Below are 15438 nucleotides of genomic sequence, written 5' to 3'. Positions count from 1 at the left end.
ACAATGGTGTCCAACTCATAATACCAAATGCCACTAGCCCCAGAGACATGTTGACCACCTCAAATGAACCATACAAAACATAACAATTCATTCATATCACATAAATAAGAAATCACACTCAAAATAACCACCAAACTCCCATTTGACAATAACACAAAGGGGTGGATTGTATTTAGCACACATATCGACTTGGTCATTTTTGGCACGCAATTCATTTCAAATTTATCACTTGTAATTGTAACTTGGCCCAACACAAACACACAATCCACCACATTAACCTTGGACCAAGATACATGCACTTATAACAAATCTATATAAGTGATATCCAAAATAATATCATGTTCCTAAGTTGGTATTATATATTAATAATATTCATTACAATACCTAAAAAGAGGAAAGGGAAGAGCTATACAACTAGCTTTTCACTCTTTAAATGCTCCTTCTTTTCCCTTACCCCTACCGGAGCCTTCACTTGTAAAATATAACTGCAGAGTAAGATAAATATCTTAATAACCAATGTAGTTCATCAAATACTTATTACCACAAATAACCATGATAAACTATCAAAATTAAGGTAATATCAAGTATACCATATTTATGAGATAAGTGCATCTTTTCACAACAATTCCACATAATTCCACACTAATATGATCATCTAACCATCGAACCTCCAATGCTCCCCGACATGAAACCATAGGCTCTTCTGGATCATCCACTTATTGACCTGAGCACACTTTTAGTGGTAGAAACACCTGGCCAAAGGTAATCTAACCCACCTACGGACTATGATTTTTTCCTCTTCACACACTTGTGATATAGGCATCATTGACTCCTAACCATACCCTAACAGGTATTAGGGAGTTGCTAGACTGCCTGGATGTCCCATGATAGCAATCCCATATAATGCTGCACCGAATGTCCCATGGTGCCAACCTAATCATATGAATTTTTCACTCACATATCTCCACACACACATATCCCTACATATATCGGGTGAACTCCCACCCCCTATGATCATGCTTTTTCACACTTATCATTACTTATCAACATTTCCATCACATTTACTTTCATATCATACACACACACACACACACACATTTATTAGAATCAATGACTTTTTGAAATTCATTTCATAAACCAATGTTCATGCTAAAAATTTATTTTTTAATATCAAATCATGCACAAAATTCTTAAACAACAAGTTCATCAATTTGTATTTATTTCTATACAGTTATAATAGTTAATAAACACAATAAACTATATGGTTACCTTAATCCTTTGTCACACATAAGATTTACTGCGACTCAACATTAGCTCCACACGTTCTATACGCACGATATAGCTCGAGCAATACTCAATCTACACAATCAAGTGATAATCATCAATTATCACTCCGGTTAACTCTAAATTCACTAGGTTCTAAGTGCCTATAACACCTAAATTCCTTACCTAACAACACCAAACATTTTCAAACATTCTAACCATCTTTTTAGACATCCTAACACATCAAAATCACTAACCAATATCTCACATTGTCTTAAAATTTTCAAATTATGCCTAGGGTTCGTCTAAACTCTTACCAAAAATTCTCAATCACCATAAAACTCATAAACTTAAGGTTAAAGGCTTGATTTAACTCTCCAAGACCTTAAATAAACTAATGCGTTCAGTCTAAACCCAAGAGAATTGAAATCAAAGCCCCTATTACCCTACAAATCCAGATTTTGCATAAAAGAGGGAGAAGAGGGAATGTGAAACTTACCTAATGGTGATTCAAGCTCCAAATGCTTCTAAAGTAGCCTAGGGATTGTACTCTAGCAAACTAGGAGCTCTTCTCCGTCGCTCTCTCATTTTTCCTTCTTCTCTCTTTTGTTTTCGGTCTATTTTTACAAACTAATAAGTGCTGATTCTGCATATGTATCGCAGAGCATTAACAAGCTCGCCGTGATGCATGGCACAAAAGTCACACAAAATTTTAAACTCTCTTCCGTGCCATGGCCTGTTCAAATATCAATCTTACCCTTTTCTAAGGCTATCCAATGATCTAAAAACTATATTAGTTTTCTATAAACCTCATTACTCAATTATTTATCTAAATTGATCAAATTACCCTTGGAAACACTGATAATTACTAATTGAAAAATTTAAGATGTTACAATAAGCATATAAGTTAATAGTTATTGAGACTTGTAATTGACTGATTAAAAAAATTTTCATAAATGAAGTAGTCATCTTATATTCTGTCTTAGTCAGCATTCCAACTAAAGTAGTCATTTCCCAATGTATAATAATCAATGAGATCAAATTTATTATTTAATAAAAAATAAAATGTCACATAAGTAGACTAAATAATAATTATCATATTTTATACTTCCTCCGTTAAAAAATATAAGGTATTTTTAACCAAATCTTACCGTCCAATAAAGTAATTATCTACTTTTAAACTAACCTTATCTTTTCATATTTACTTCTACTAAACACCCTATAATAAATATAAAGTCATTATCAATAGGGGCATTTTTAGAAAAAGGCAATGATTACATCTCGAAAGATTAAAAATGCTTTATATTTTTGAATATCCAACTCCTCAAAAAATAGTTTATATTTTTGAATGAAAAAAGTAATACTTAATTGTCATTTGTACATTAGGTTTTTTTTTTAGCAAAGGGACAAAAATACCCACAAAGTAGTCAGTGACGGGCACCCAGTATTCTAAAGTGATGAAAAGGGTAAAAATACCCATAACGTTATATGGATGGGTGCAAAAGTAACCAAAGCATTAACTTTGACTTAGCACCATTAACTTTAATCGTTAAATGCTGACTGTATATCCCATGTGTAGTCTTTGCTGATGTGGATTAAAAAAAGGGCAAAAATACCCACGAAGTTATCGGCCAGGAGCAAAAATACCTATAACATTACTAGAATTGGTGCAAAAGTGACTAATACATCTAATCCCTTAAATGTTGATTGTTTAGCTGACAACTAAGCAGAAGTTGACTTTTTTTTACTGATGTAGACAAAAAATATTCTTAAATAAAATTTTCTGAAAGTTAATCAGTTATTGTATGACTATCATGTGAGAAAATGTCATTTTAACTGAATATTAAATTAAATTTTTTTTTACAACAGTAGCAAAAATTATTTAAAAATTTTGAATCTATCGTGATGCAATTGCTTAAGGTTGTGATGACCTTCAATTTTGAACAACCTATCTCACTATGTTAAATCTCAAATTTTACAGACAAGAAAAATGAGTGGATAAGGAGAAAGGAAGGGGGCGAGATACGTGATGATGGAAAAAAACCATATAGCATTGATTTTAACAGATTGGTCACTATTGCACCTATTAAAATAACATTACTCTAAAAGTTAATCAGTTATTATATGAATATTATGTGAAAAAATGTCATTTTGATTGAATATCAAATTAAATCACAATAGTGGCAAAAATCATTTAAAAATTTTGAATCTATCATGAATGCAATTGTTTAAGGTTGTGATAATGTTCTTAAGTTAGACGTGCTCAGTCTTGATCTTTAATTTTGAACAACCTATTTCACTATGTTAAATCTCAATTTTACAGACAAGAAAAATGAGTAGATAGGGAGAAAGGAAAGGATTGAGATATGTGGTGATGGAAAAAAACCATATAGCATTGATTTTAACAGAATGGTCACTATTGCACCTATTAAAGTAACATTATAGATACTTATACATATCAATCAATATTCGTAAAAATTCATCTAGGAATATTTTTTGTCACATTAGTGAAAAAATAATAATTTTGCTTAGTTGTCAGCTAAACGGTCAATATTTAAGGGATTGAATGTATTGATCACTTTTGCACCAATTCTGGTAACGTTATGGGTATTTTTACTCCTGACCGATAACTTCGTGGGTATTTTTATCCCTTTTTTAGTCTACATCAATAAAGATTAACACGTGGTCTGTACAGTCATCATTTAATGGTCAAAGTTAACGGTGTTAAGTCAAAATTAACGATCTGGCTACTTTTACACCATCATATAACGTTATAGATATTTTTACCTTTTTTATTACTTTAGAATATTAGATACCCGTTGTTGATTACTTTATAAATATTTTTATTCTTTTTTTTTTTTTGGGTAATCCTCCCATTATAATAATGGGGCCAGAATAAAAAACAAACGCATTAATAGACAAGTACAATAATTGCCACAACAACAAAAAGTGCAGGTGCCACGTAATGTACAAAGCGACCATATGTGGAGTGGTTGGACCATTGAATTGGATCAAAGTGTAGTTCCTCAACCTTTTCCCGTTGAGCTCAAGATTCCCTATCATTCCTGCATGACAGCCACGTGTACGTCCCACATTCTTCCTTATCCACAACGGAACAACCTCCTCTCCCTATTTCTGTTTCTTCTTGGAATAGCCCCCTCCCCTTTATCCTCTCAAATGTTGACACGTGTCCCATTCTATTGCATTGATTTTGAATTATATTTAATGACCCTAATTTTACTCAATTTTCACTTTAATGGGAAGAGTTCCAGAAATTGGAAGGAAAAAAAAAAAAAGTCAGGGTACGATTAAATTAAAATAAGTAAAACAGGAGAGCAGTCCTATTCAGAGCAATTGTGAGGGATGATAGATGGATAACTGCTTAACAGATAAGATAAGAGCGAGAATCTCTCTCATTTTTTGTTTTTGTTTTTTCAGAGCTTATTTGAAATTAAAATAAGATTAAGAAAATTTTAATCTTTTAAATTTAATTTTTTATCAATTTAATTCCTTAAATTTATTTCAATTGTCAATTTAATTTTTATTATTAAAAGAAGATGTAATACTATTATAACTTATTGACATGAATAAAAAAATATTGAAGGCAACCATATGTATCAATAAAAAAATGTAATTATTTAAGTAAAAAAATCAAATTCCAAAATAAAAAAAGACTAAAACAAAATATAAGAAACTAGATTGATGTGAGGATTAATTTATTCTCACTTAATTAACTACATATTTTTGTCATGTTATCAATATATTTTAGCTATTAGATTAATCTGAAAATTTAAAAAATTAACATGATAATTAAAGAAAATATAGAGGACTATATGGATAAAATTAAATTTAAGAGATTAAAGTGATGGTTGAGAAAAATATAAGGGTTTAAAGTTTAATTATTCCAAATAAATTCTGTTTTATCCAAATGATTCTCTCTTTCCACGAAACTAAAAATATCATATCCACGTCACGCTTTGCCTTACGGATAAGAACCCTGAAAGTAGAAGCCACATCGATCTGACTTCATCGTAGCGCTTCTTCTTCTTCCCCCTAAATTTATATATATATGTATCTCGTTTCACACTGATCCTTAACCCAATCAAACCAATTAGCCTCTGTCCTTTTATCTCTTATAATAATCATCATTCCCTCCTCCTCTAACGAAACTTGAATCTCTGTGTTGTTGTTTTGAATATATATATATATATATATATATCTGTAATGGCTGCTCTCACCGTTGCCGGAGTGTTGCCGGAAAGGTGTCGTCTTCTTCGAGTTTGAAGTTCGGAGGCAGACAAACAGAGCAGAAAAGGAAGAACACGTTCCGGATTTCTTGTGGTTATTCTTCTTACGTGATGGATCCTTATAAGACATTAAGAGTTCCTCATGGTGCTTCTGAATTTGAGGTCAAAAAGGCTTTCAGGGACCTTGCTAAGCAGGTTTAATTAATTTCAATCTTAATCTTTATTTGGATTATTCAATTTTTTTTTCTTTTTGTGTTCTTTAATTCACTTATTTTAGATAAAATTATTGATTTGAATGATGCTCAAGCTTCAAGCTGCTTGTTTCAGTATCATCCAGACGTTTGCAGAGGGAAGGATTGTGCTGTGCAGTTTCATGAAATTAACGAGGCCTATGATGTAAGGTTTTTTTTTAAATGAAAAGGAAAATATTAATTATTGTTCAGTTGTGAAATTAAGTTGTTCAGAAATCAGTATCATTAAACTGAAATCTGTTAAACCCAATCTTTCCATAAATATTATTTTACTCTGCTTTCAGATTTTCCTCCCAAGATCATCCAAAAGATTATAATAAAAAAATTAAAATTAAAATTTATAAAATGCATTTCCTAAGATCTGATCTCTTTAATACATAATCCTACCATTTTTACCCCAATTAATTAATTAAAAATATAATTAGTAACTTTTTTATATAACGCAGGTGGTGATGGCTAATTTGAGAGGAGAGCCAATTACGAAGGGAGGATGTGAATCGTACGATGAATCTGACGATGATCAGATGAGAGGAGTGAACGATTCAGATTGGGACATGTGGGAGGAATGGATGGGCTGGGAAGGAGCTGGGATCAGGGACTACTCTTCCCACGTTAACCCCTACATTTGATTCCTTAACCACTGCTGAAAGCCACATAACCATTTTTATGTTTCTTTCTTTGATGTTTTTTTTTTTCCCACTTGAAGAAAGTCCCACTAAAATTGTATATTTTTGTATATAATTTTCAAGTATTTTTAATCTCATCATCATGTCGTCATGTTGATGGCGGGGAGTGAAGTTGGTGTTTTACCATACATATGTTATGCAATAAAATTGTTTATAATTTCGTTTCTAATTCTTCTGAACCCCTGCTTTTCACTAGAACTGGATTTTCCTTGTTCTTTTGATTTACTAAAATCTTGATGATGTTTTGGCCAAAAAAAAATATTAATGATGTTAGCCAAAAAAGTGTTTTCATGAGATATATTATCTATTTTTCTCATACACTCTAAGTTTGAGGAGTAGTGTTGAAATATAATATCTATTGAAATTTGTTTTCTTAATATATTATTATTTATTAAGATTTAAAAATATTTATTAGATCTCATTAAGATATTCATTAATTATTATTAACACGATCTATATATTGTAAGCCTTTTATATTAAAATAGATTTATTGACAAATAAATGTATTTTAGTATAGATTTATTTAAAATTAAAATTCTTATTCATGGGGAAGAAAATAGACATGGATGGAAGCGAACGTGCAATATTTATTGACAATAATATTCTGTAATTGGGGAAATCAATATACAATTATTAGGACAAAAATAAAGTATTAGGTCAAATTCTTCTTTAATGTCAAAGTAATAGTTACAAATAATCATTAATGATGGATAAAGGGTAGAAGAATGAGACTTGTTATGGGACATAATAAATTTCAGATATATGATCATTGCGATTCAACTGAATTATTTTATTCCACCTCTTAAAAAGAAAAAAAATTAAATCAAAGCACTTGATATCATGATGAGAGCACATGTAGGGATAGTGTCACCTCCACTTCCTTTACTTGAAATAGGTTAAAATTTGACGATACATTTATTTAAAATGCTAGTTATTCTAGCTCTCTTAATCTCCTCCTATTTTCATTCCCTGCTCCTTTTTCATGATCTTTTAATTTAAATTTTTAAAATCAGACAAATAAAATATTTTAAATATTTGAATTTTAAATGTGATATTTTAAATTTTAAATTCAAGTTCAAATTTATTTATCTACACGCTATTTTAATGTTTTGGCCTTATAGATAACTACAATGTGCGTTATATGATGAATAATATGCTGGGCGCAAGCAAGCTTGTGCATCATGTCTTTATGCTATACGCTAATACATACATTAAAGTAATGTGTAGTCACGCTTGTGGAGGTGTTTGATTGGATCTAAATCATTAAATCAATGTTTGATAACTTGCACCATGTTTTTTATATTCCAAGGAAACCCTTCTCTTTGCATAAACCTTTCTTCTTCCGCGCCACGCACCTTCCACCTCTCATCCCAAATCTGTGGGTTATTTATTGGGAGAATCACATCTAAAGTTCAATATATTTTGAATTATTTTTTCAGGTCCAAAAGCCCCAAATGCAAATATATATTTCTTTATAAAAAGACGAATCTGTTCCACCTGCATAAGCTTTTCATGTATATGTATAAACGCAATGTCCGTAAATTACATTATAAGAGCCATATCTGAACAACATAATATTCCTTTATTATACTGTTTACACCCAAATTATAAACATAGAGGCTCTGACCCAATTCAACTTAATTGACTTTAAAATAATTATATAAAAAAAGAATATTTATGAATTCTTAGCCATTAAATCAAGACCATCACTCATAATGAGTGATCATGATGGAGGAAGTACTTTCTAATTTCAAGAAAACTGACGATCATGGGGCTTGAGCACCAAGTCAGGATCATCTATAAATAGAGGAGCTATCTCTCAATCAGATCATCATCAGCATCAACAAACTATCAGTTTCAAACTCTGCATTTGTTACTTTATTTTTCTTTTTTATCATGTAGCTTTAGTCTTTATTTTTCGTTACTCGGCCGGCATAGCCCACCACCCTTTTTCTTTAATTAATGCATCTCTACTTTTCTGCATCTACATTAATGTTCTTCACTTCACATTCTCGCATCCGGGTGAACTGTGCTAAGGGAGTCCGGGTTCCCCGCGTTTGATTAGAAGTTATGTTCTTCCATCCTCTTGAGACCTTGCGTCTCTAGCACACCTCGCGACACCACTCCTTGATTGATTATTTTTTTACAAACAATTTTTGGCACGCCCTGTAGGACTCGTGTTAAAGAAATACCTAGGACACATAAGGATCAATATGTTGTTGAAAAGAATAGACTTGAGTCTTATGACTCAGAGAATGTGGTTGCACACGTAGAACGTGTAGTACGAGCTAACGAGAGGTAAAGAGCTCTGTTGCAAACTCTGAAGGAGGGGCTAAGGAATATCTCTGCTATGTTGTCTAGATCATCGCAAGAGCAAGCTTCAATTGGCTTGCACCTTTAGAGAACAGATGAACTCAAGGGACAGTCGCCCAAAGTACCCTTTGACCAAAAGATCAATAACGATTATCGTTATAACATCCCTCAAAAGATAAATGGCAGGTTTAATTTAATAACAAGCCCGTTCAGCCATAAGGGCCAAAGCCATTGGGGCCAAAACCAGAGGGGCTGGAGCCACAAGGGTCGAAGTCATCGAGGACAGCACCATCAGGGCTGAAGTCATTAGGGCCAACACTAAAAGGGCCGAAGTCACAAACGCCAAAGTCACAAGGGTCATAGTCATAAGGGCCGACACCAGAGGGGCCAAAGTTAGAAAGACAAGTTTTATAAGGGCCTTTTCCACGAGAGCTTTCTCTTAAAAGGCTCTCTCCATAGGGGCCTCACAATAGCTAGATTTTATAGAATTAGTCTTTAAAGTCCAAAAACTCGAAGGGTCAATTTCAAAACTAGCTCTTGAGGTCTTAAATCTTGAGAAACTTGATCCTAAGTTGGACCACATGGTCTTTAATCCTCAATCACAAAGGTATCCTTCAAGAAAAGTACTAGATCAACTATTAATAAGAACGAGAATGTGCCGGTCCTTTAAGATATATTTATATAAAATTGGCCTACGAAAACTCTAGCCACTTTGTATGCGATGGGCATTTTTTGCACCCAGATTGTGAACATGGAGGCCTTGGCCCAACTCAACTTAATTGACTTTAAAATAATTATATGAAAAAAAGAATATTTAGGAAGTCTTAGCCATTAAGTCAAGACTATCACCTATAATGAGTGAACATAATAGAGGAAGTGCTTTTTAATTTTAAGGAAACTGACGATCATGGGGCTTGGGCATCAAATTAGGATCATCTATAAATAGAGGAACTCTCTCTCAATCAGATCATCATCAGCATCAACAAACTACCAGTCTCAGACTCTGTGTCTATTACTTTATTTTTTTATCATGTAACTTTAGTCTTTATTTTTTGTAGTACGGCTGGCATAACTCGTCACCCTTTTTCTTTAATTAATACATCTCGCATTCGGGTGAATTGTGGTAAGGGAGCCCAGGTTCCCCACATTTAATTAGAAATCAGGTTCTTCCATCCTTTTGAGACCCTACGTCTCTGGCATGCCTCGTGACACCACGCCTTGATTGATTTTTTTTTACGAACATATACATAATTTGTATGGTTAAGTTGAACAATGACATACTGATGAACCCTAGTTTTAATAATTATGAAATAAGAGAAGTTTGTATTTTACAAGTTTAATTATTGAGAAATAATGGTTTGAAAGGAAATGGGTTATCTTTGACTTGAATTTTTGACTCTCGTGTATTTTTTCTATTTTTCCTTATTCTCAAATATATGTCTTATTTCTAAATAGCCAAGAAACACGTGAACTTTTCTTTAATCTATTTAAATTGTGTTTCTCTCTAAAGATTAAGTATTTGACTTGATCTTAATTCTTAGAGGATCTCTTGTATGGCTTGGAAGGTATCTCAATTAGAGTTAAAATTAAAAATTCAAATCTAAGAGCCTTTTTTATTTTTCGATATAATGGTCCTTATACTGGAATAGCTTATTCCTGAGTGAACCTCTTTATTATCAAGTAGCAACTCTCTTGTCTATTTAGAAATAGCTTATTTGGGAATAGCTGTCTTTATTTTAAAATAGTGTTCTGTTTTTTAAAGCTTGTTCGCGTTGCATCTTTCTAATGTCTCTTATTCAAGAATAGTTTATTTGGGAATAACTCTCCTTATTTCCAAATAAAGACTTTCAGATCCATGCCTATGTAAATTTCTTCTAGTTTATTTGTCTTATTTTGAAGTAAGCCTTGTCTTCCTCTCATAGTATGTTCTTCGCTATTTCAAAATAAGTCTCTATCATTTGAAAATATGCCCAATATGCAATGCTTTGTTTCTCTCATCTAAGATAGAGCCTTTTTGAAACTCTCTTGGTCCATCTTCATTTCTTCATCTGAGAGTAATATGAGTTAGTTAATTTCTCCAGAATCCTTTTAAACGTATTCTTGGGATAATTTGAACTTAGTTCGATCTTATTCAGAGAGTATTTATTCCCAACTAGCTTTGTTCTTCTGAAAGAGTCTCCCACCGACCTTGTTAGAACATTTAATGAAAAGAGCTGTTATTTTTTCTTATTTGCCATGGCAGAGAAAGCTCTGCCAAAAAGCATTGTTTCATTGCCTCAGTTCAGTGATTGCTTAGATAACTTAGAGGAAAGAAGACGATGACTCTAATGGCTATATTCATGAGTATAACAAATCATTTATGGACTCCAACTATAAATACAAGCATTTATGAAGATGGTGGAGATATAAACGTACATGAACAAACTAGAGCTATTTATATTTATTGTTTACCAACTTTTTGAGTTTACACTTATTACAAGTAAGCTTTATTGATTATATATCAACTTTAAGTGAGAGTATTTGATAGTAGTTATTCATTCTTGAACATACTCTGTTCATCTCTATTTTTCTTCATCATAGCAGAGCCTGGAGTTTAAGAGGGTTATATCATTACTTTTGTAAAAGGGAGTGATTCAGATTTTAGTGTAAGTCTGGGATTGTACTGTGACTACCAAGAGTTTGGATTAATTTTGGTGGAGTTAGTGGAAAAATTTCAAATAGTGCTTGAGGACTGGACGTAGGTTCAAGTGATTGAAATTGAAGCAGGATAAATATCTGTGCAAGCCTCCCTTCCTTTCTCTTCTCGACGTTTGGTGATATCTTTCTAAACTCATCATCTAAATTTTTATTATTATTAGCAAGATTTTTATGAAACTTAATTCACCCTCTCTTAGGCAGACTTTCACATACAAGTTTCCCAAGTATATGTTCAATATAATGTTCATAAAGAACATGACAAGTCCATAAATGAACAACATAATTTCTATTTATTATACAAATTCGTGTGATTATGATGAATAATAATGTACAGGTTTTATTTGTACAACACAATGTCTAGAACATGACAATGTTCATACATGAATAATACAATATCTACTTATTATACATAGTTTAAGTGGTTAAGGCCAACACGTCTTTTTATAAAAAAAAAATATTTGAATTTAGGGCATTTAGACCTGCAGAAACAATTCTAAATGCATTGAATTTTAAATGCCATTTTTTCCATTATGTGGGCATCATGTGCGATTCTCCCTTATTTATATAGCCATTTATGAGGTGCTAAGTTAGTTAGCATTTATTTTGATGAAAAGTTAGGTTATATATGTATGTATGTATCTATGCATGTACATACGTATCATATATGTATATTTGTCTGACAAGTTAATACCAACAGTTTCGAGACATTTTCAAATGCAAGAATCTCCAACTGGGGTGGAGGCGTGGAGCCATAATTTAACAATAAGAGGGGCCGGAATTAAAAAAAACGTAAATATTATTAAGTTTTTATAAATTTTAAAAAAATTGAAAACATGTAACTAGTGACAAATCTACTTACACTTGAGAGTGGGCAATTGCCCACCTGAAGTTTGTGATAACTCATATAAATATGAATTTGGTTTTAACTTACTCCCATGGATATATTAGTTTTGAATCCAACAATCGATGGATAGAGGAAAAAGGGAAGGGAAGAAAAAAAAAATGGTGTCACCTAGATGAAGTATAATTGAATTTAAAACTTTAAATTTAAAATATTGGGAGGAATAAAGTTGATGATGAGATCATGAACATTTGGAATAAGTGACAAAGGATTGAAAGTTTAAAATAATTTAAGTGTAATGAATAATTATTTTTTATCGATGTTTTTATTGGAAATTTTTTTATTCTTATATTTTTAGTGGAATCTTTTATTTTATTTTTAGTTTTTACTATATTTTCACGAAAATCATTTATATGGTTTTAAAAAAAATTATTTTTTCAGTTTAAAATAAAAATTATTTTTTAAAAAAATAAAAAATTATCCCTTTATATTTTCTTTCTTCTTTATGAATATTAATTTTATTCAATATTTTAATTTTATTTAAACTAAAATTTACTCCTTGGCTTAATATTATATAAAAGTAAGGAAACTATTACATATTTATAATTTTATAAAATATTTTTTATCCTCATACTATATTTCATGGGAATATATTTGGGGTGAAAGTAATTATATTTTTATTAATAAATGAAATTAATTTATTACTTTTTTTTTAAATTTGTAAATTTTTTTTTTCTGGAGATCGGACCAAACCGGGTCTCCTATACCGAGTTGGCCCAGTCCAACCTGATGGCACAAAGCCACGAAGACAAGGCACCAGTTGCTAATTTATTATTCAACGTCATGCTGCTATTTTTAAAAGTTCTTAATCTTTTCAACGTTATTAACTTATTGTCCTGTTAATAGAAAATAGTTTTGTGTAAGTTGACTTATATATATATATATATATATATATTACAATATCAATAACCAACCTTATCCTTTAAAAGTTATAAATAAATAAAAAATAATTCTTATATTAAATTTAAATAATAATGATCAAAAGAGTAAAATATTTATTTTTATAATAAATTATTAAGTATAATTCGTAATTATTTTATTGATATAATTCATGAATAGTACAATTTTTAATAGACAGATTTATGTTATATATAGGTAGATAAATTTAAGTTTTCAACTTTAGTTATAGATAGGATAAGTATAAAAGTTTATCTTTTTTAAAAAATATATTTAAAATTATTTGAATTTTTTATGTATCTAATTTTTAGTTTTCAAAAAGTAAGGTATAACGGTAACGCCAAATCACCGTTTATAATATGTACTCACATTATTCTTTCGTGTAAATATAAATATGTATATTTTGACCCAAAAAGTGTCAATATGCGAGCGCGCATATATACATGACTTATCCTTTGCGATATGATTTGCATTTAAAAAAAATTAAAGAAATCTCCTCATTCTTATCAAAAGACTTACCGTATCTATAAAAGCACATACAGTTTATGTTCTCTTCCACCAAAAAAAAAAAATCTTTTGAGAGTTTCATTATTTGGCTTTCTCTGCATTTGAGTATAATGGCTACTATTGCCAATGCTGAGATTGTTTGTAGACAATCATTATCGTCTCTTAATCAGCAATTAAGAGCAAGAGTGAGATTAATGCATACGAGGAAGATTAATGTTGTTCGAATTTCGTGTTGTTCTTCTCATTCTCATACAACGGTAGATCCTTACACGACGTTGGGAATTCGACTCGATGCTTCTGTGCCTCAAGTCAAGAGGGCATTTAGAAAGCTTGCAAAGAAGGTTGAATAATTAGTCAATTAATTCTTCTGCTGAATAGTCTTTCATTAATTTCTCTGTTTGGGTTTAATTAATAATATATTGATGATTCAATTGTTGTTCAAACTTTTTCAGTATCATCCAGATGTATGTAAAGGGAAGGATTGCGATGTGCAATTTAAAGAAATCAATGCAGCCTATGAGGTATTTAATCAAGTTACTCTTTCTTTTTCAACAATAAGTAAGTTTGATATATATATATATATATTAAAAACTAGATCTGTCATTGAACCGGTTTAGAATTAATAGTTAAAATTATACAGTTAAATTAAGATCAAATTGATAATAAATAAAGCGTTTTATGAAAGTGGTGTTTGAATATATGGATTCAGATTTTAGATTAAAGTCTCAAATTTAAAATTCATTTATTTAAAATTTTTTATTTGAATAATGTAAAAAAAAATTAAAAACAGGAGAAAGACTAGTGAGATCCAAGCACTAGTCATAAGATTGGGAGTAATGAGATTACTTCCACTCTTCAATTATTAATGAGAGACAAGAACAAAGGATGAGAGAAAAGGCAAGAGTAATAGACTAATGTGATTGAAATTTTAGATAATTAGAATACAAAAAGAATTTAAAATTATAAAAAAAATTGATTTGGACTTAAATCAAATCAAAATTCATATATTTGTATGTATCCAAATAGGAGATTACTTGATTCATATTTAAATTTCAATCCAAATCTTTATTTTTTAATCTAAACATATCACACTCCTGAGGTTATCTTACATGATCAGGATAAGATGAGGTACAAATAATAACATAAAATTCAGATCTTTCTTATTGTTTTTAAAAAGAAATTACTCCACGTAATTTACAAAGGCTCTATATGTAACTATCGTTTTATGGTAGCACAGGCAGTGATGTCAGATTTGAAAGGGAGATCAAGTGCATATGAGTCAAGATATGGTTATTATGAAGAGAATGATGATGAGGAAGCAAGAGGAATGAAGAATGATCCATTCAATGGCTTCTATGAAGGCCATGATAATGAGCACATGAAAGGAAGGACTGATCAACATTGGGACTATAGGGATGAATGGATTGGTTGGGAGGTTGGCAATTGGATTTTCTATAATCAACAACAAGAGACTGATGTTGATGACATGACTTGTTTTGAGGACACAGATAAAGTGCGTAGTGAACTTGATAGCAAGTCTCATCTCACTCACTAATCATGGATATTTATGTAGAGTGCACCTCATAATACATATAGCAAAGTGTAACTGCTTCACAAGTTTAGCTTTGTTCTTTTTCATGTTCTATTGTTGTTTGTTATTTTTAGGTTTTATGATA

General features: G+C 31.0%; 2 protein-coding genes across 2 annotated transcripts; both read left to right on the top strand.

Moving 5' to 3' along the window:
• The first annotated feature begins 5347 nt into the window (after positions 1–5347).
• On the top strand, positions 5348–6616 carry LOC129290552 (chaperone protein dnaJ 8, chloroplastic-like). The gene is made up of 3 exons (XM_054927346.1): positions 5348–5705; positions 5838–5906; positions 6208–6616. The coding sequence occupies exons 1-3, from the start codon at positions 5622–5624 to the stop codon at positions 6388–6390; spliced, it is 336 nt and encodes a 111-aa protein (XP_054783321.1). The 5' UTR covers positions 5348–5621; the 3' UTR covers positions 6391–6616.
• A 6979-nt stretch (positions 6617–13595) lies between these two features.
• On the top strand, positions 13596–15438 carry LOC129290319 (chaperone protein dnaJ 8, chloroplastic-like). The gene is made up of 3 exons (XM_054927058.1): positions 13596–14103; positions 14215–14283; positions 15000–15438. The coding sequence occupies exons 1-3, from the start codon at positions 13801–13803 to the stop codon at positions 15315–15317; spliced, it is 690 nt and encodes a 229-aa protein (XP_054783033.1). The 5' UTR covers positions 13596–13800; the 3' UTR covers positions 15318–15438.

The sequence above is a fragment of the Prosopis cineraria genome, unplaced genomic scaffold (assembly GCF_029017545.1).
Source record: "Prosopis cineraria cultivar Desert tree isolate PC_DT_omini unplaced genomic scaffold, ASM2901754v1 PC13, whole genome shotgun sequence".
In the NCBI taxonomy this organism is placed as follows: Eukaryota; Viridiplantae; Streptophyta; class Magnoliopsida; order Fabales; family Fabaceae; genus Prosopis; species Prosopis cineraria.
This window is presented reverse-complemented; position numbering and strand designations above follow the sequence as displayed.